The 21,686-nt window shown below is 45.8% G+C and overlaps 1 protein-coding gene across 3 annotated transcripts in view; it reads left to right on the top strand.

Annotated features, from left to right (window-relative positions):
* FNIP1 (folliculin interacting protein 1) overlaps positions 1-20,469 on the top strand; it is a 66,904-nt gene extending 46,435 nt beyond the window's left edge. For all 3 annotated transcript variants that reach the window (XM_065848894.2, XM_065848892.2, XM_065848893.2), the window contains 10 exons: positions 275-410; positions 962-1,163; positions 1,964-2,049; positions 8,250-8,396; positions 10,365-10,534; positions 11,884-13,309; positions 13,635-13,803; positions 15,647-15,844; positions 16,226-16,341; positions 17,275-20,469. In XM_065848894.2, coding sequence (XP_065704966.1) covers positions 275-410; positions 962-1,163; positions 1,964-2,049; positions 8,250-8,396; positions 10,365-10,534; positions 11,884-13,309; positions 13,635-13,803; positions 15,647-15,844; positions 16,226-16,341; positions 17,275-17,353 — 2,729 coding nt within the window. In that variant the 3' untranslated portion in view covers positions 17,354-20,469. The remainder of the gene's footprint in view (positions 1-274; positions 411-961; positions 1,164-1,963; positions 2,050-8,249; positions 8,397-10,364; positions 10,535-11,883; positions 13,310-13,634; positions 13,804-15,646; positions 15,845-16,225; positions 16,342-17,274) is intronic.
* The last annotated feature ends 1,217 nt before the right edge of the window (positions 20,470-21,686 follow it).

Here is a 21,686-nt window from a genome sequence, read left to right as displayed (position 1 = left end):
ATTTATTTCCCGATCCTCAGGGTTGATGAGCACAATGCAGCCTGTATGTTGTCTGTTATGTAAAACTGCAGGATGGTGCCATCCTTGTAGTGCTTGTATATCTTGTTAATGTTATTATAATCTGGTTATTTGCAGATAAGAAACATAGATAAGCAAAAGAGGAGGGACTTGAAAAGCAATGCCAGTTTATCTTGAGGGACTTTGGTTGCTGGTATTATTTTCCAAATGCTCTTTCTTCTGGAGAGATTTTTATTTATTCCTCTTATTATTGCAGCATCTCTCAGCAGTCTGCTCATCACTCCATTTCCATCTCCGGGCTCTTCGTTTAACAAAAGCTGTGCGAGCAGTTACCAGCGGCGTTGGCGTCGCAGTCAGACTACCAGCTTGGAGAATGGGGTCTTCCCTCGATGGTGAGCTAGGAACCAAAATGCTGGTTGCTGCCCATACATTTTCCACCATTGTCAGCTTGATTCTACTCTTGCATATGTACCTCTGCTCTCGCTGTTGCTTTCGGTGGGGTATTTACAGAGGTGTGAGTCAGGCTGCACTTCAACGCCTGATCTTTTTTAGTATCAGATTTCTTCATGGCATTCATTGTTTTGTACTCACTGGAAAGCCTTCAGCAAAACATAAACCTGTAGGCTGTACTTTTGAGGATAAGAAGCCCTAAAATGCTACTCAAAACACAAATTCCTGGCAGAGATAAGAGAGAACTAGAAAACTATATTCTAATCCCACAAACACTTTGAATCTCGTTCCAGCCTTTGTGATTGCAGGATCAATTAATGGTTGCTTGTAAAAAATAGCAAAGTGGGGTGTTATCAAAGGTGATGATTTAACAACACATGCAAACAAAAGGTGTTTATTGAAGTTAAATGTTCAAGAATTGAATTACACAGGAACAAAGGTACAGCTTTAAGCAGTGGATTACATTAACTTTCTGGTTTTTCCCTGCTTCAAGGTCCATGGATGAAAGCTTTAACTTGTCAGATGACAGCTCTGGTCCTAGCCCAGGAATTGTTAGGAAGAAAAAGATAGCAATTGGAGTTATTTTTTCACTCTCAAGAGATGAAGATGAAAACAACAAATTTAATGAGTTCTTCTTCTCACACTTCCCTCTTTTTGAGAGTCACATGAACAAACTGAAGAGTGCAATAGAACAGGTAAACACAGTCCTTCTGATTCTTGCGCTTGTATTGCTGTGTGTTCCCCTCAGACCTGTCAGATTTGACTCCTGTTGCTGTTTTACAAAAGTGGTATCAACTTGCTGTTGGGTATTGGACTTGTACCAGAGAAGAGCTTTGCTCTACAACATCTTTGATGATATTTCTTATTGCTGGCAAAAGCACAACGCAGGGTGAGGACAGAGCGTGCTGCCTTGTGCTGCAGGGACTGCTGAAGGCCGGAGCATTTGCTTGCCTGTGTAAGCTCCCAGTAAGGCTCAGGCCACATGAAGGGGAAGTTGATTTTTAGGCCTCCTCTTCCTCCCTGCTTCAGCTGAATCTGAGTCTAGCAGAACCTATCTCTAGGCTATTCCAGACTGTAAATAAATAGCCAGCTTTTTTTTTTTTTAACCCTGCATTTTACCTCCCGATTCTGATCTGTAGGAAGTTTTCAAAGATCAAAGTTTCAAATGCGCGGTTAGATTTACTTCAAATCTCTCTTCTAGGAAATACTTAGTGGTTGCTTTGCTACTGCGGTGAAAACTTTGACCCCTTTTATGCCTTGAATGATGAAAAAGCACAGGAGCAGCAGAGGCTGCAAGTGCATGTGTCTCACGTACCCTTCCTCAGAAATGAAAGTTGGCACTTCCACCATAATTTTATCACTTAAAAAAAAAAAAAAAAAAGAGTATTTGCATGACCAGTTGCATGAAAGATAAAGTCGAACACATGACTTTGTTTTCCATTTTCAGTGTTTCTGTAGCTATGTGTTACTTACCTGTTTAATGATTGTTTTCAAGGCTATGAAAATGAGCCGTAGATCAGCAGATGCCAGTCAGCGGAGTTTGGCATATAACAGAATTGTTGATGCCCTGAATGAATTCAGGTGAGCAGTTTGTCTCCTATCTCTGTTTCTTCAAAAAAGCTCGAGTCTGTTTTAGAATGATCTTCTTAGTGCAGGATAAGTAACTTACTATGTCTAAAGTCTTCCACAAAAGTAAGTACAATAAAGGTATTGGTGATTGATAACAAGCCACTATAATCTGTGTTTTTAAATATTGCCAAGTGTGTATATCCATCAGGGCTTGGTGTGAACCGGACACGGATGATCAAGGTTTTCTGTGCTTTAGGTAGTAATGAAGCTCCCAGCAACCTCTTAAATTACCTTTCATGGCCTGTTGAGAGGGGGAAAAAGAATTGCAAAGTCATGTTAGGGGAATATTATATATTTTCCTGATGTGTTAGCAAAGCAAGACCTTTACCCTGCTCTGTGTTCTGCTCTAAAGGAGTTTCAGATAACCAGCTACAAAGAAGGACGTATCTTTTTCACACAGTAAAGTGCAGTACTGTAATCTCTTGCTATCAGTACCTGCAGAGCGTCTCTATTCAACTGTTAATATACAAAGTGACACAGATAAGCACATTTAACTGTATTTTCTTTCCATAGTTCAAGTCATGGGGAGGGAATTAAGATGAAATCCATCTGTTTCAAGTGATTCATCTCCTCCCAGATGGGAGTGGCAGGGTGCTTCCTTTTACAGCTAGTGTAGAGCTACTTTTTAAAGACGTTATAGAAGACAGTGTTCTGATGTTCTTAAAAGAAAATCACGACTGATTTTACCAAACAGTGAAGGATCCTGAGGGCTCACCCATTTTTCTACAATTCCACTTACTGCCCGAGTGCCATGATCAGGTGGTGTTGCAGGTTGAAGGCACAGTTTGGTTTTTTTTTAATTAATTTTTAGAACCTCACCTCTGGGCGGTTGCGAGGGAGGGCAGAGGACACGTTCTGCAGGGACAGGCGGCAGGGAAGACGGAGCACGTGGGCCTGCGGTGAGAGGTGGATGGGAGAAGCGGTGCCAAGAGAGGGAGCAGAGGGAGCTCGTGACTGCGGGGAGCCGAGACGAGTTCGGCAACTCTGAGCAGCCGTGGTGGTTCCTCTGCTCCCCCAGCTCTGCCACCCCTCCCTGTCCTCACCCAGAGCTGCTTCTCTGCCCTCCCACCCCCCGATAACACCACCTCCCCAGCTGCTTTTCCAAAATTTCCCCCAAAACATTCCCCCTCAGGACACATTCAGCAGACTTTGCTGGTTCTCCTTTGTCCTTCCCGGTTAAACCGTTCCAAGGTGGTGGGGAAGGGCGCGTATCCCAAGTTGAACATAGGAAAAATAACTCTGAAAACAGAGGCCAGGTCCCCCTTGCTAGCTTTTTCCTCCTCGAAGGACAGCTCGGCCGTGCTGGGATGGGATGCGGCCGGCTGCTCTGGGCGGGCTGAGGAGGAAGGTGCCGTCCCACTGGACACGGGAGGGCTGGCACTCTGCTCCGGAGCCTGGCTCACGTGACACGGCCATTGCGTAACCAGCAGTGTGTCCAACTACCCGTTTTGTGCAGAGGTTTCCATGGCGATATAAATATTACTCTTTAATAGTGTAACAAGGTAAATTAAATCCAGTTTAATTTCATATAAACTAATTTCCTGGGGCAGCAGACGTTGGCAATTGTGTTTTTTTTAAAGCGGGAGCATTCAGAGGTGCCCCCAGCCATGGCCGCTCCTGCTGCTGTGATGTCTTGGCATGACAGCGTGCGGTGCTGTCAGAAAAAGCCTTTCTGTAACGTGCAAGAGCCACTTGCCTTGCAAAGCAATGCAATAAGTGTCTGGTAAAAGAGAAAAAAAAAAAAGGCGTATTTAAACACTGAAGGCTGGATGCAAAGGTGCTTTGGCGCAGGTTCAGCAAACCCATTTAGGCCACTATTATCTCTTTAGGCGTCTGCTTTCCCACTGAAGTCACGGGGAAGTCAGGAGCCCGAGTCCTTTGGTGAACCTGAGACTTGTGTTGATTCCTGCCCTCTTAGCAAACTGTGCTGGAGGGAAGAAGGGTGCTGAATTCAGTGGGCTGGTGTTTCGTAAACGTAATGCCGTGCTGGTTTAACTCATTGCGGTCTTTTTTTTTTTTTTAAAGCAGAATTATTTAAAACACCAAACCAACAAAAAACCGACAACAAAAGAAAAACCAAACAAATCCAGAATTTCAGAGGTTCTCAGGTGTAGCTGATGTGCACTCCTCTGGTAATTAGAATTGCCTCAGATCACTGGGGTGTGGGGGCAGGCCACACGCTGCCGTGCTGATCAGAGAAGGGAGGGACGCGTGTGACGGTTGTCACCGTGGCCTCTGGCACCCTGGAGTTCCTCTCTGTGGGGCAGGAGCTGTGGGGCAGGGTTATTGCAGGGCTCTGTACGGTCAGACGGGCATTTACAGGCCTTTACCTGCCCGCACTTGGAGCCAAGGGGGAGAAAAGAAGAGGGCAAAACAGAGCCTTCCTTCGCTGCTGTCATCTCATCCGGGGAAGCTGCCTTCTCTGAAAAGCCTATGCTGCTTCTGCAAATCGATGCTATTGATAAATTTGCCATCAGTTTGGTGCCCAACTCCAGCCCTACTGTTGCATCGTTATTCACTTCACAGCATTTTTTAATTTTCTAAAGCACTGATGGATTTAGCTATTAACACTTGACTTAGAGGCTTGAAACTCTCTTCAGATGTCAGCTGTGCAGACACGACTTAGGAAATAAGCTACTCGCATAAACATTTCGACTCCCCTGGTCCCTGAGGCCAAGGCAGCACATTGATAATACAGATTATGCATCTGACTAATACCTGTGTGGCAAATACGCAGACTCGCAAGGAAACACTGAACGCAAGGCCTAGGGAAACACCTCTCTCTGCGTTCTGGCAGCCGGATTTGATCCTGTTCTATGCCAGTAATTTGTAAGCGGCTTATGCTGCTGTGAAGCGAGTGGTGCGTTTTGCTCAGCGGTGCAGGCTGGTCCCTGTGCCAGCATGGGCACAGGAGTCACGTGGGCTCATTGCAGCAATTATTGCCTTCATTTTCATTTTCCTTTTTAAGGAAAAATCATCTTTGGAAAGAAGGCATGAGGACAGGGTGCAAATGCGTGTGAATGAAGCTTTATAAACCGCTGAATTTTTTTTTTCTTTTTTGAAACAATCTGTGCGAATTAAGCTTTATAAACCACTGATTGTTTTTTTCATTTTTGAAACAACCCCTGAGGAGATGCTAAGCTTTGACATTATGTTGCATCTCTCTAATAGCAGAGCGGCTCTTGGAGCCCGGTGCTGAGGGTTGGCAGTGTTTCCCTGGGGAGGAAGGGGGTTGCAGAGGGATGCTCTCATCACCGAGGAGCCAGAGGAGCCATCTGGCTCGTTCAGTTTGTCCAGCACCAGGGAAAGATGCTTGAACCAGTACTAAAACCCAGGACAAAGGCTGGGAAGGTTTGCAGCTGAAGGAGGAAGCAGAGAGCAGCTCAACACCGGCACCACAAGCACCGTCTATGGCTGCCATCTGTGCCCACAGAGCCGGCAAACCCCAGCAGGTTTGCAGGAGGAGTTTGCTCAGGTCTTTGTTTTCCTGCGGCTGCGCTGGGCTTTGGTTTCATGGCACCATTAGACACGAAAGTGTTTCCTGAGGAGCTCCCCCAGCCCCTGTACCTGATGCACCCTTGGAGGTGCCCGTAAGCTCCAGGCTGGTGTTCAGCCTCCCAGCAGCATTTCCAAATGGAAACCATTTTAAATGTACTGGAACCCTCAAAAGAACAGTCTTTCACTAACTGGGCTTTCCCTTGCATTCTGGTGTGTGCAGGGGAGAGGGCTGCTCGCTGCAGATGGCTGAGAGAGGACAATTTGATTTTTAATGGTGGTTATTTTTTAAATCCGGTTAACTTCCCTGACGTGTTTTTTTTTGTTTGTTTGGGGGTTTTTATTTATTTTTGTTGTTGTTGTTCAATAGATGGAAAGAGAGCATTTCCCCGTGTTGGCGGAGCTGGAAAGCAGTTAATCCTTGCCCTTGGTGTGTGTGCCATGGCTGCCTGCGCTGGCATGGAGGTTCCTGCGCCACAGTCACATGCCTGCTGGCCACCGGCCAGGGCAATCTGATCTCTCTCTGAGGAAACACTATCAGTTGCAGATGCAGCCAGGGTTACCAGAATAGTAAATAACGAATCACAAGACCCGGTCTATCTTTTCAACAAAAACAAATATTTTAATATGTTGGGTTCGGTACAGAACTAGTTTCTTTTTTTTTTTTTTTTTTCCAAAACAACCAAGCTGCAAAAGGTTTGGCTTGGTTAGTTTGCATATAAAGGAGAAATAAGCTGTGTTTTACATTAAGTTGTTGGATTTATCTTCAGCTTCTAAGGTCAGCTGTGTCTGGGGGTGTCAGTTCCGATACTTGTTTTGAGCTTTGAAACTCATCGAGCTTTGAAGTCCCTGGACTTAAGGTTTCTCCCTTTCTTTGGGTATCTTTAACATCCACTCCAGTTAATGGGCTGTGAACAGAAAGCTTTCCCTTAACAATCCCATCTCTAGTCCCAACTCCCTACAGCCGAGGCCCAAAATCCCGGTGCCCCTAGAGCCCCCCAGCTCCCCTTGGCGTGTGGCAGTGCCAGTGTCCCCCACTGCGTGTCCCCTCCCGTCTGACCTGGCAGGACTGCTGTGCCCAGGTCCATAACCGGGCTGTGCTTTCCTCCCAGGAGAAGACCAGTAGCAGAGGGTAACGTAGAGCAGCTCCGAGGCTGCTGCAAGCTGACCCAGCAAACAGCAAACCCCCTGGGTGCCATGGGTCTGTAAGCACAAAGGTAACTTGGTTTTCCCCTCTCCAGCCCATTTTCTGGCTTTTCCCATCGTGCCTGTGGCAGTGGGGTGTCTGAAAATCCAGCCTTTAGGGGAAACAAGTTTGATTTGGACTATTGTGAACACACAGGATGGATTTTGTATTTAATGAAAACTGGTAGAAAAAATAAGTCAGGAAATGCCGCAGTGCCCCATGAGTCACCCCCTTTCTTCTTGAGCAGTCCCGGTGGCTTCGGCACCATGTCCCGTCACCTTTGCTGCCCTTTGGGGAACTGCTCTGGACTCTTGTCGCTGTACAGCTGCGTTCTTCTCTGCAGACAGCCAGGGAACAGTCCCTCCCTCCCCAGCGCCCCTGGGCCGGTGCCGTTGTGTGCTGCGCTGCTGCTCTCGCTTCCTCCGGAGTTTCGCTTTAAACACTGAACCACGGAAGATTTGGCAGCTGCTGCTTGAGCGTGTTTTCCTGCCTGATGTGCAGCCGTTGCTTTACTTCTAGAAGTGCCCATAAATTGTTAGACCAGCATATCCAGAGAGGATCTTTGTAAATCAGGGGTGGTACTAGGGATGATGGGATAATGTAAATCTTTGTCTTGTAAAGCAAAAATATCTCTTCTAGGAAAAGTAGTGCTTTAGATGGGGAGAAACCTGAACTCATCAGTCATTTCCTTCGTTGTTCTGTTTTGTTTTCAGGCTTACATTTTTACTGTGATATAAACACAGGTTCCCATAGTGTCGTAACGTAGGCATTGTACTTAAAATGAAACTATAATTTGGTTTAGGTTTTAGAGGAGTTTAACAGTAATCATCTGAGGGGTTTTAGTCTGGTGTTTTACTGCAGAGTCAAAGTTTTAATCATACATTTACCATCCTCTGTAGAATCAAAAAATATGTGGGTAGATGCATAATCCTTCGAACTTTGATGCTCATACACTCTGTTTAAAGTGAAAGACGTGATCTGGTCCGCTGCCCTACAAATCCACACCTCAAGAGGTTTGGCCTGCAGATACACCAATCTTTTAAAGCAAGGAGGACATGAAGGTATTTTTATAAGTCAGATACACATAAGCATGTCCTAGTCATAAATAGCACCACTGTGGCAGATTTACGTATTTTCAATGAAACTGAGAGAAAGCAGGGGAGATAGCAGCAACAACAAATCATTCGTTTCCTCTCCATTCGGAACAGGGCAGCTCTTGGCTTGGCAGTGAGTGTTACTGTGCTTGGGATCAGTTTGGGTACAGGCATGAAGCACCTATGGGGCTTTACTGTCTGAGGTGGAAATGTAAATTCATAGTATGGAATGAACAACGTGGTTTGGATAATGGTTGATGAGAGACGTTTCTGACAGAAATGACAACTGGAATGAAATGTTGCAGTAAATTATTTGAATAGGGATCTCTGCCTTTCGTTATTTTGTTTAGTCTTCTGAACTCGTTTTTCTTTTCTAGAACGACTATTTGCAACCTGTACACGATGCCGCGGATTGGGGAGCCTGTCTGGCTTACCATGATGTCGGGAACACCAGAAAAGAACCAGCTGTGCCATCGCTTCATGAAGGAGTTCACTTTCTTGATGGAAAATGCTTCTAAAAACCAGTATGGTGTATTCTAATTTTTAAATTACATACGTGTTTATGCTTTTTCATTTCAAACCAATTTTTGAATCTGTTTTTAAAAACTGGGTAGTCAAAGAATCAAAAGACAATCTGTGAATGCCTTATTTTTTAAACAAGAAAAAAGTGAAATATCCCAATAAATTCCTGCTTCCCCACAATCCTCTAAATCTTGGTAGAGGCCAAACATTTCAAACGTGTCCGTAGGAAGCGCGTGATGGGTGTGTATGTCTGGAAGGGGCTGAACATACCTTATGAAATGCATTAATCTACCTTTCAGAATCAGTTATCATATGATGAGCAAGGTCAGACATTCAGTAAGAGCCGTGTCTGTAATACTGTCTGACCGCAAATTGCTGTTAAACCTGACTTCTGTAAAACGCCACTAAAGAAGTCGTGCGCTTCCTTAGTGCTCACCTTTCTGCCCTCGGGACAAAGCTGTGAGCGCTTGTTAAAAATTGAGAATGTTCTTGGTAAACCTGGCAGAATCTGATAAATTTACTCTTTTGTCAACACTTCATCCTCTTTCCCCAGGGCATGAGTAGGGGAAGTTTTTAAAGTGTTTGGCTCCACCAAAGTCCTAAAGCGAGCACAAACATGTGAAGTTGGAGTGGGAATGGCACTGAACGAGCAGCTGTAACTCCGGGGAAACTGCTTTCTGCAGGATGGGGAAAGGGCTGCTGCTCACCTTCTGCCTGCTTTGCCACCAAATTGTCATCTTTTCTGTCCCCCCAGCCAGCAGGGTGACACTTCATGGTCAGCGTCTCCTGCCTCGGTGCAATGGGAGAAACTGTAGGGAGTTGTGAGTGGTTCACGTGTATTTTCCTAGAATAATTTCCCGCCCCAATGGAAACCTTTTCCTGGGCTTAACTCCTTCTGCCTCTGCTGTTCTGAGCCCTGCACATCTTGGTTACATTTAAATGCTCGTTTGTTTGCATGCTTGATTTTAAATATAGTAAGATTTACACCAATGGGAGCAAGAGGAAAATCAAGCCACCTATCCTTTTCAGTCTGTTTTTTAAATCTCCTTTCCTCCCTTGGCTGTCTCCAGCGAGGAAATTGCTAAATTTCAGCTGTAGGGTTCCTGATGCTTGTGAAGTATTCCAATAGCATTACTTGGAGGCTCGCTGGCATTCGACTGTTTTCCTCCTGGGTACCTGAGCAGCTGTGGCCGCCAGTACCATCTGCGGGTGTGCGGGAGGCTGCTGCGCTTCTGCTCGCTCCTCCTCCCAGCGCCCTTTCCTGGGAGGGAAAGTGCTCCGTCCACGGAGCAGGAACCGTGCTGTAGCGTTACAGTAAATCAGATAGTTAACGTTTTTCAGATTGGTTTTTCACCCTGCCTAGCTAGTGGAAACTGGTTTGCTGGTGTAAGGACACAGTCTTCCTGGCTGAGCTATTTCTTTTAGTGGTGGCATTACAGAAATTCAGGGCTTTTATTTTTGAACAGGAGCAGCCTTATGTGCTTAAGTTGTATAACAGATGAAAGAACACAGCACCCAGCTGCTGTATGGGTTTGGTAGCAATAGCCTTCTTTCTCATCAATAGTCACAGAGCTTAAGGGTTTGGGATCTCCTTCGAGTACAAAGGCCACACAGCACCGCTGTTTATTTACTGCAAACAAAGTAAGTTGGGTTTGAGATGTTTTACAACATAAAGCTTGCAAAATGAGAAGTCTCATAATTATTGCCAAACAGAGGAACTGAGATGCCATAGGTGTAAAATATTTCATTTAACTTTAAATGTGTGTTCTAAAAAAGAGCTTTGCAGGGATGGGAGGGAGGGTGCAGCCCTCCCTTATCTCCCCAAAGAACCAAGATCAAAGGGATGATCTCTGCCAGCGTTGTTAGGTTGTTTCTGCAGTCCTTGATCCATATAGACTGTAGAACTGCTGTCAGTTTAATATCCTGAGTGTGTACCTGGAGAAAAACGATGTTGAACATTTTGCTTTCAGGTTTTTACCAGCTCTGCTGACTGCAGTCCTGACTAACCACTTGGCCTGGGTCCCCACCGTCATGCCGAACGGCCAGCCGCCTATACGGATCTTCCTGGAAAAGCATTCTTCGCAGAGCGTGGACATGCTGGCCAAAACCCATCCCTACAACCCCCTCTGGGCACAGCTCGGTATGTGGCAAACATCTCTTAACCATCTGACAGCTTTCCATCAATGGTTATGTGCATGGTGGTTTTTATGGATGCTTGTTACTCCTTACCCCCAAGTTAATATTTTCTTTAATTCAAAATGCTATTAAAGTGTGTATTTCAAGCTTAGAGATAGTCACTGTATTTTTTTATATGTGCTGTAATTTCATAAGGCATTATCATTGATAAAATGGCAGCCAAAAATTAAAGCCCTTGTTAGTCATTTCTGGCAGGTCTCTTAAGGTGCCCTGGTGATGATGGAGGATTCCAGTTCCCCTCTGGTTGTCCCTCTATAAGGATAATCAGTTTTTGTTTTGGGGGATGCTGCTAAGAGTAAGCCTGGTTCTGGAAACAGCAAATAAAGGAAATTGATCTTTTGATAACAAACAAACATTGCTGTTGGTATGACAGGCAAAGGAGTGACGCAGGACAGGAAATCATGAGTGGGCAACCCCTGGGTGTGGTGTCAAAGCCCGCTGAGCAGCCAGTCACACTGCCTTGGGATCGCTTAGCAGAGGAGATGAGATTCCTGCTCTCTGATCAGGCTGCCCTGCTCTGCACACAAAGTCTTGTGGAATTTGGTGAGGAAAGGAAAGGTTTGCGAGGTTGCCCTGTTCTGGTATGGACAGGAATGGCTCAGGACTTGGCAAGAAGACTGGATTTCAGAGCTTGTGGGACTCAAGGGACCCACTGTGGTAAGCTTGGCCTTTGAGGCCTCTTGGATCCCTTGTCCTCCTGTCCCTGCATTCATCCGGTGCCCTAATACCTCCAGGACAACACTTGCACAGACACTTCCCCAGGTAAATCTGAAGTACAGTCAAAACAACCCATCCAACCCCTAGCAGAGCTCCAGGGAAGGGCAGAGAAGAAGGCTGGCTTCAGCTGCGCACCCGCCACTGTCACTTTTTGCCCTCGTTCTTGGCATAGGTTTGTTTCTCCTTCCAGCTTTCTCTTGGTGGGTAAAAGTTCAGCCTGGTTTCCAGACTACCCAGGGTAATCCAGAGCAGATGCCTCCTCTCAGCCATGGCTATGTAAGGAACCCAGGAGACGAGCCTCCGAAGCTGGGCACCGAAGTTCGGTGGTGCAAATGCTCCTCATACGTGAGATCACATGTCCCCTGACCAGCGTGTCACCTTACAAGCGATACCAACAGCATCTCTGGGATTCTCTGTATTGAAACCAAAATACTAGCGTAGCTGTCCTCGCTCTTCTGCTTTAGGTTTTTTCTGTTGTAGACTTGGCCTTTGAAAACTGGCCACAACAATTGTCTGTTAGAAGAATATTTTACTGTAAAGATGCAATCTAATTGTCTGTTTTATTTCCTATCCTAGGTGACCTGTATGGGGCTATTGGCTCACCCGTGAGATTAGCAAAAACAGTTGTGGTGGGCAAAAGGCATGACCTGGTACAGAGATTGCTTTATTTCCTTACTTACTTCATCAGATGCTCTGAACTTCAAGAGACACATCTTCTAGAAAATGGGGAAGATGAAGCCATCGTCATGCCTGGAACTGTTATAACTACCACGCTGGAGAAAGGAGAAGTAGAAGAATCAGAGTATGTGCTTGTCACAATGCACAAGAACAGGGGCAACTTGCTACCAACCGAGTCTGAAGAAATGACAGCTCCTAAGTGTAGCTGTAAATATTGCAAATGTCCGATTTCCCTTGCACAAAACATAGAAGGTGTTTCGCAGCAAGAGAGAGAAGACGCACAAAACACTCCTAAGGTAGAGCTGGAAAGTTCTTCAGATGAGAACAGAACTATTGTTCCTGACGACTGCCAGGAAGATGCTGTTGATATTAAGCAACCGAGACCCTGCCTGGACACAAAACTAGAGACTGTGGTGTGCGTGGGGTCAGCTGTGCCAGAAAAACATGTGGTGACGGAATCTGGTCTGGAGCCAACAGCCAACGTGTGGAGGAACGAAGACTCGCTGGACTCGGGCAACCAGGCGGTCGGTGTGCCCAGGTCACCCGGTTTAGCTGTGGAAAAGAAGCCGCCGGATAAGCTCTTCTGTGATGCGTTTCCTTGCAGCGCTGCTGAAGCTCAGACAAAGGTGACTTTCCTCATCGGAGATTCCATGTCACCTGATTCTGACATCGAACTCCGAAGTCAGGCAGTAGTGGAACAAATAGCGAGGCATCACAGCCCACCAGCAATGGAGGAAGGAGCGTCTGCTGATCAGAACTGTGAAGCTAAACAAACTGTTGAGGACCAAAATAGAGACTGTGGGACAGCTGAGCCCTTTCCTCAAGTTGCTAGTGAGCATCAGAGCTGGAATCCAAATCCATACAACGCTGAGAGCATGAGTTTGTTCGATGAATACTTTGCTGATGACAGTTCAATTGAAACCCGGACTATTGATGATATTCCAGGGCAAGCATCTACAGACCTTCTTGCTCACAACAGTAGTTTAGAGTTTTCTAAAAATCTGTGTACAAAGACTAGCAAACCACCTAGTGAATTTTGTAAATTCATGGACTCTGTTCGACAAGAGACCTACAAAAACTGCTTTAATGAGCAGGACCAAAGAGAGAAAATCTCTATTCGTGTCCCCCATGGGGACAGAGAAAATGTAGAGAAAAAAGTCGCCCCGGGAATTGATTGGGACATTCCAAGAAATGAGAGTTCGGATAGTGCCCTGGGTGACAGCGAAAGTGAGGATACAGGTCATGATCTAACTAGACCAAGCGGTAACTACTATGGAGGAGAGCAAGAAGATTGGGCAGAAGAATATGAGATTCCTTTTCCTGGGTAAGTGCTACTCAGCAGTCAGAGAGCCTCAGACAGACAGAGCCTCTTCTCATGTCACAGGTTTGGAGGAAGGTAGCCCAACTTGGCATCAGTGGTTGGAAAAGCGTGTCTTGAGCTTGCTGCTTGTAAAAGAATATAGGGAGATCTGTGGTCTGGAAAAAAACATTAATTGTGCTTCCGCAGTGATCCGACTGCAAAAGCTGACTTTAAACTCCTTCTTTTTAAAAAGTGCTTGAAGAGATAGGACAAATGTGAGAATGCAACCTCTCTGTAGCTGAATTTGGGGTTTACTTTTGTATATCTTTCTGATGTGCCTTTCTTGCAGGTCAAAATTGGTTGAAGTGAACTCTGTCCAGCCCAGTATCGCCAATTTTGGAAGATCCTTACTAGGTGGCTACTGTTCATCGTATGTCCCTGACTTTGTTTTGCAAGGAGTAGGAAGTGATGAAAAGCTGAGGCACTGTTTGGTGTCAGATTTGTCTCATGCTGTGCAGGTAATTAAGCTATATTTGGTAAATGTATTTATCACAGTAGGGAAAGGCAAATATTTTTGAATGTACAAACCTGCTGCAAGTGGAAATATTTACTGTTGCAGCTCTGTTCAGGTTTCTCCAGTCCCAGGTCACAAAGTTTATGTATCTGTTAATGTAACACAGTTAATGTATCTGAAAAACGTGGTTATTTCACTGTAAATCCAGAGCACAAAAACTTAGACTCCCACTGCAGCCAGCTGAGAGGCTGGTGCCCTTGGGAAGATGGATCTCTGTGCTGCACCGTAGAGAAATCATCATCGCCCATAGGCATGGCAGCCTGCTGATGGTTGACGTTAAACTGGGCTGGAATGATGTTAAAGAAGCCCAGCACTGAGGCTGCTGTGTATCTCTTCCCGTGCCCGGGAAGATCCTACTCTAGCTGTTGTGCAGAAGCTCCTCTTTCCGTGCACGTCTGACAACATGCTGCTGCTCGTGGGGCAGAACATGTTCTCTGCAGTGAAGCCATCAGGAATGCTCAGTATTTTGGGGGACATTACTCCTTTTTTAGGATTGTAGTTGAAGTGTCTGATAGTACTGGCTTTGTCAGAAAAGGAGAAACCAGTATAAAGATAACAGTCCTAAGGTGCTCATACTTCTCGAGTGTGCTGGAAATCGTCTCTTTTCCACAGAGACTTTTTCCCAGATGAACTGGGGCAGGACTGGGAAGCGTGGGATTTCCTACCCCTGTTCCAGCCCAGGAGAGGGGCAGAAAGCAGCTGTCACCGAGAAGCGTGATGCTGCTCTGCTCTGGTTTATTCCCAAGGGAACAGGGGAAAGACCCATGCACAGACTGGTGAGCGGACAGGCTGATTCCCCCGGAGCCTCCCGAAATGCCCCCTTCATCCACACCTCTCATTAAGGACGTGCATCACACCCCATGCGATGGCACTGCCACCCGTCCCTGCCGTCCCCTTGTGCCCAGCCCTGCGGGGGCAGTTCCGCGCCCCCACGACTGTTCTGGGTGCTGCTTTAAGCCATCGTGTTTTTGGCCGAATGTTTAAGCCTTTGGTGAAGCATAATTGAACTTCAGGCAAGACAGGTAGCAATGTGAGGTAGCTGCTGCTACAGAAGAGATAGATCTGAAATACAACCTCACAGTGGTGCGAGTCCACCAGCAGATGTAAACTTCAATTGCAAAAATCAAAAGATTGAAAGGATGCAAAAGGACTGAGCAAGATTTTATATATGTATCTCCAGTAAAATAATAACTGCATTCCAGCCCTGTTTGAAGTCCCTGTGAGACTCTTTGGAAGATGTTTCTAACAGCTGAACAAAAGAAGACGGTGGGGTTCCAAGTAAGCTCTCAAAACCTCCATGGCTTTAGGCAGGAGGTGAAATGCTCCTCAGAAGGAATGGAGGTGCAGGCTTGGCTCCTGACTCCCTCTGCTGGCCTTCCCACGGAGGGACACCAGTGACAACTGGGAATAAACCCGGCCTGGTTAACACAGCCGTGTTGAACAGCTACTTGGATTTTCCGTACTTTCAGTTTTAGGGGTTTAAATTATACTTTAGATATTTCAGTACTCTTTATAGCAAATATCAAAATATTTCATTTTTAGCCAGTGACACACTTAAAAACCTGGAAGAAAATGTAAAATAGCGCCTATCCTTCTAAGACTGTGCCTTGCATACAATAAAGCTCTGTTTTTAATAGACAGAATGGAATTCTTAGCACATGTTACTGTATTTTAGATGAAGCAGTGTCTGGGACACTGTCCCTGCTATCCAGGATGGTGATGTTTTGTGAGAAGACTGTTGCCCTTTGTCATTCTCATGGTTCTGCTATTCATTTTTCATTTTCCAGCATCCTGTTCTGGATGAACCGATTGCAGAAGCCGTCTGCATTATTGCAGACACAGACAAATGGACGGTGCAAGTGGCCAGTAGCCAGAGGCGAATGATCGATAATAAACTGGGAAAAGAGGTGTTAGTCTCAAGTCTCGTCTCCAACCTGCTTCATTCCACTCTTCAGCTTTACAAGCATAATTTATCTCCAAACTTTGTAAGTATGAATGACAATGGAGAGGGTGATGTTTTTTAAAGTATCCTTTCGCTTCATAGATTAGAGAAGCTGTAAGGTTCTGCCTAGTTTATTTATCCGTAGCCACAATTTTAGTAGCCAGTGCAGCCCTCGATGTCGCTGTCCGAGCTGCCCATTTAAACACCGCTCTGCGATCAAGACAACTGTCTCATTAATTCCGATTTAACATGCAATCAGAGGTTTCTGCTCCAAAGTGAGAATCTTGCCAGTGAATGTCTCACTAATTGTTCACCTCGACACGGCCACAGAAAAGGCAATAGACGTGTGGGGTCTGTGCTGGTTTGCTCTGAGGCTGGCTGCGGTTTGGGTGATAGCACTGACACGACTCCCTTTGCTTTCTAGTGTGTTATGCACCTGGAAGATCGGCTGCAGGAGCTGTATTTCAAAAGCAAGATGCTGTCCGAGTATCTCAAGGGCCAGATGAGAGTCCACGTCAAGGAGCTGGGCGTTGTGCTGGGGTACGGTCACACACTCCTCCATGCCCTGCGTTTCCTGACGCCAAACCCTCCGCCTGCACTTGTTCTAAGCACAGCGAAATGGATTCCTAGATGGGACTGGAGCTGTAGTGTGGCACAAATCACCCGTGGCCTCAGGCTTCTCCTTGGCCATTGCCTGATCCCGAGGATCCCCGGCCTTTCTCTCTTCCCCATGGGCAGGAAGATGGGCTCAGCGCTCCCGAGCTTGTCAGACTCCTTCCTTAGTTGGTCGGTCGTCACTGAACAACGTGGGGCACCTGATCCCTCCAGGTTGACATTCCCTATATGACAGAAAACACCCTCTGTGCCCTACATGGCACATAATACCTCTCTGTGGGTGTGGGATACAGGAGCTATTTATGGGCTGTTTATAGGAAGGCTCTGAATATCCTTTGGGGCAGAGGGGCACAGGGTGAGCAGGAAGGCGCACGGAGCACGTGTGGAGCTGGAGCTGCAGCGCAGGCCAGACCTTCTGGGCAGCTGCAGAAGTAGTTTAGTCCAGTCCTCTGCTCCAGCACTCTGTCCCCAACCTTTACTTGTGGGCAGGGAGGAATCTGTTGGTTTTCCTCCCTCCATCTGCTTGCTCACCAGTTTGTTGGCCCGGTGAAGAAAAACAAAAAACAAAACCAAACCCAGGCAGGTGGGAGCTAGGGCAGCATTGACAGTGCAGAGCTGCCGCTCATCAGGCGTGTCTGGAGGGGACGTTAGACAGAAGCTGGTGTCTGGAGCGTGTAGCCCCACCGGCAGAGCTGAGTTAGGGCAGAAGCGCAATTGGCCTCAGTTTTACTTGGAAAATGTCCTGCCACGCGGAGCACAAACACTTGTCCTGGAGCGGGCAATGTGTTTCCTAACACACGTGTTCAGCCCAGCTACATTTCGGGTTAGATTAAATGTGACTCTTCTGCTTCCTTTCAGGATTGAATCCAGCGACCTCCCTTTACTGGCAGCTGTAGCAAGCACTCACTCGCCGTATGTTGCCCAGATCCTACTGTAAAACGCCAGAGGCCGCAGACGGTGACTTGTTTTCCCCACGGGAAACAAAGTGGAAGACAACTTGGTCTGGCTTCTTTCTCTTTGAAGCAACTCAAACAAACTGCTCGCTGAGCTGCAGCACCTCCATATATGACTGCATGTTACGCAAACAGTTGGAGACTTTTCCTCTCCCACTTGGTCGTTTATAAAAAAGGATAAAGAAAGGGGAAAAGAAAAGTGGGTAAGCCCGAGATTGCAACCACAGAAAAGCAAAGATTTTAGCAAAAGCTGAAGATCTGCATTTTTTTATCTGTTTCTGCCACAGTGGCAAACTGTAATTTATACTGGGGAACGTGAGGAAGAACTGCTTTGAGAAATACAGGATGCCAATTCTAAACTTAACCAGAGAATGCAGCAGCTGTCTTCAGACTGGCTTCTCCTGATGAGGATCTCGTTAAGATCTGTAATTCTCAAGCTGCAGTGACTGGTAAACAACTTCTACTTCTCATGTCATAGCCGAAGTCTGGATACTTCCCAGAGGAAGAACAAGGGTTGGAGGGGTCGGTTTGTTTTGTAAAAAGCTTATTAATGACACTCAGCTCCAAAATTTATTTATGATCTTTCTTCTGGGGAGAGGGAATAGTGAGGAGAGGAGGGAGGAAGAGGCCAACAGACAAACTAGCGATGGAGATTCTCCTTCTTGGCCGGATGTTGTAACCAGTATTAGATGTTTATAATGTTTAAATCTTGCTTTATACTAAGTGATGTTTTTCTTCCACAACGTTAATGGAAATGTTAAAAAAAGTATATAAAGAGAACATTGGCTGAAATTTCCCCCTGGGCTCCCCAGAGTGACGTGACTATTACCTCTAACTTTTTTATGGTCTATAATGTTCTTGCAACATCATATTCTTTTTACAGCAGTCAGTCAGCTATTGAAATAATGAACTAGAAACAATTGTACCAAAGCATCGGGGAAAAGAAAAACAAATAGACTATTACCCTTAATTGCTCAGGTAACTAATTGATATATTTTTTAAAACCATTCTACAAAAAATGAACATTGATTACGCCATAGTATAGTAATATCAGATTTATTTTTTAACAAACATACCCTTGATGCAGACGACTCTAATCCCTTTTCTACTCACTCGTGTAATTACCAGCAGGAAATGTTGTTTATTTTATTCTCAGCATTTCTCCTTTACTCAGCCATCACTGTTTTGTCACTGTATATACAATAGTTGTAGGAATAGCTGATGGACCCAATCTGGTGTAAGTAATGTAAATATGCAGTGGTAGGTGGATTATGTTTTCAAAGGCTCTACTACCTCAGTTTAACTGGACACTTCATTAGAGGCTTTTCTTTGCGTATTTGTCCTAGCAGCCAATTAATGTTGCTCATTTTTACATTGTTTTCATCGATTACGTGCGGTATATTGAAATCCATGGATTATCCACAGAAGTAGGAGACACGTGTTCACTCGGTCGCTAAGCTCTCTAAACAGCTCTATAAATATGTCATTCTGTAATCATCTTTTCAATAGTACAGCACACCTGCTATTGTTGTTTGCAGAGTTATTTTAAATACACATCTATTTTAACCATTTGATAAACTTGAAAACAATAGGAGGGATCCCTGCCCCGCTGCTGCCAATGACAAAACTCTCCTCCCTTCCTTCGCTGGGGCCAGGATTTCACCCAGCGTGGTTTATCAGTAATGTTTGAAATCTCTAACTTAAGTCTCTGTTCCAAGGAAGATCTACATGGCAAACCCACACCCCTGTCCCTGTAGGACTGAGTCTGCCTTCCTAAGAAAACCAAATGTTGATACAGGCAGTGTCATTTGAAACGATTTTGTGTAGAAAATCTAATGCTGACTGCTGCAGGGAAGAAACTTGTGTTTAAGATGTGACCTAAGGGTGTGTTTCTCCCCTGTTCTTCAAATGTCCTTTCTTCACCACACGATTATATTGTATCTGGCTTTGGGAATGAGCACAAAACAGAGGGGCCCAGTTGTGCAAACACGTTTTTAATGAAAATACAGGATTGAGCTCCAAATACAAATTTTTAACACTTCATTATGCTACATTATATAGCCAGTAGTTACGATTCTGAATGTTGTACACAGATTTGCAGCTGTAACCGCTGGTGCTGGTGGAGCGGCCGCGTGTCCCCAGGGAGGTCTCTGTCCTGGGATCACCCCAGGACAACCCAGGTTGCTGGGGAGCTCCGCACTGTGACCCTGGCACCTCCCGAACTAACCTGTAACGCATCCTTACAGGAAAACACACTTTCTCCTCCATTTAACCATTATTAGTCAAATTGTGGGTATTGCTTCGAAATGGATTTGATGCTCCAGAGAGGCCCTTGCTCAGCTTGAAATGAGTATTGACGCGAGCAGGAGAACAAGGCGGCTGTTGGGCAGCGTCCTTCTGCACCCACTGCCACCCGGTCACGTCCCCCTCACCACGTGTTCGGTCAGGCCCAGGTGATGCGGCTTCCCCGCTGTCCCCCCGCAGGCGCCGGTCCCCGGGGTGGTGGCACCTCCTGTTACCAGTGCGGTCAGACGGCGGCCAAACCCCCCGTGGCGCGGAGTTACTCCGTGAGTTAACATCTGGGGTACATGAACAATGCGGTACGTATGTCTATTTGTTAAATAATACAAAAAGGGATCTTTTACAGGACTGTAGCATCGACTTTTAAAACATATATCGCCATTTGTTTTATGTGAATAGAAAACTAATGTTTGATTTCTTTTTTTTCCCCACTATTCCCCATCTCCATTAACATGTCTTAATTTTCTGGCTGAAAACTAAGTGTACTAGGCACACCAATTAGCAAATTTGTTTTCCTTGCAATTGGCAAACACTGGGCTGCTAAGAACAAAAAATATTTAAAAGAAAGGATTTTACACCTTGCATATGTTTTCCCTCTTACTTATTATAGATGTTTTATGACAATTTTTTGCTTTCTCTAAATTATTTAGATGGTGGTACTTGTAAAATGCTGGGTAAAATGTACATACTTGTTATCTCTTCTGGTTTTGTATATATCTCCCAAGATGTGCACTTGTATTATAATAACCATTCCCAATTTTAGGGGAAATTTGTGCAATAAATACAGTCTGTCAATTTACTTCTGCTGCATTTTGTGTCTGTTTTTCTACATGCAGTATGAGTTGGTGAGTTATAAACTACAACCATCTCCAGCTTGACATCTGTCCGTCTGCTATTGACGTCCCTTTTGGGACGCATTTCCCAGTACTCACAGGTGCTGCAGCCGTTTATTTGGGGTCTCTTAAGGAATTACTTGTTTGGAATGATTTGTGTCTGAACTTGCTGTCCCATCAGTTGTGAATGTCCTCGGCCCACACAGTGACAGGAAGACGGGAAGACGATCCTGACCCTCCGTGCTGACGCTTGACATCGCATGAGGAGAACGGATGGATGCACAAAGCTGCGGTCCCTGCGCTGGTCCGTACGTCCGTTCCCAGACTCACCTGCAGAGCAGGTTGTCACACCAGCAGAGCATTTGTAATTCTTCTGGTACAAGTTACCGTATTTGTGCCCATTTCCCCAGTTACAATCTGTTTTCTGTCTTTCTGGGCTGCTGCACAGGAACAAAGATTATGGCAAAGCCTTCACAAGGTTTTATTAAGTGTAAGTTGAAATTATGACACATTGCTGTCAAGAGAAGTGAAGTAATAATTGTACGACAAGAAAAAAATTAGCTTGGAAAAATGTAGCAGTGTACATACAGTGGCTTTTAGGGCATTCAGATCAACGCAGGTCCTGGGTTTTTGAAGACGGAATAAACAATCAGCAGAAGGTGGAGACCTTTGCCTGAAGTAGCTGCAAACACTGTTTTTGCTGAGCTTTCAAGTGGTTCATTTGTCTGGTTCGCACCTCCCGGGTGCCTCGCGAGGTGCGGGGTGCAGGGATCCTGGCCGGATCCAACCTGCAGCAGAGACGCACGGACAGGAGCCGTCTGGGGTCCCCGCAGGCACCTGCCAAGTCCTGTCTTGTACAGAGGTACCTGCTACCCAACTGTTTGAGAGACTGAGAGAGCTGGGACTGTTCAGCCTGGAGAAGACAAGCTGAGAAGGGTGGGTGTCAGGAGGATGGACCAGACTCTCTTCAGCGGTGCCCGATGGCAGGATGAGGGGCAACGGGCACAGGAGGTTCCATCTGAATATGAGGAGAAACTTCTTTACTTTGAGGTGCCAGAGCCCTGAACAGGCTGCCCAGAGAGGCTGTGGAGTCTCCTTCTCTGGAGACATTCAAACCCATCTGGATGTGATCCTGTGTGATCTGCTCTGGTGACCCTGCTTTAGAAGGTATGTTGGACTGGAT

This window comes from Patagioenas fasciata, chromosome 14, assembly GCF_037038585.1.
Source record: "Patagioenas fasciata isolate bPatFas1 chromosome 14, bPatFas1.hap1, whole genome shotgun sequence".
Classification (NCBI taxonomy): domain Eukaryota; kingdom Metazoa; phylum Chordata; class Aves; order Columbiformes; family Columbidae; genus Patagioenas; species Patagioenas fasciata.
Note: the sequence above shows the minus strand (reverse complement) of the source record. Positions and strands in the feature narration are given on the sequence as shown.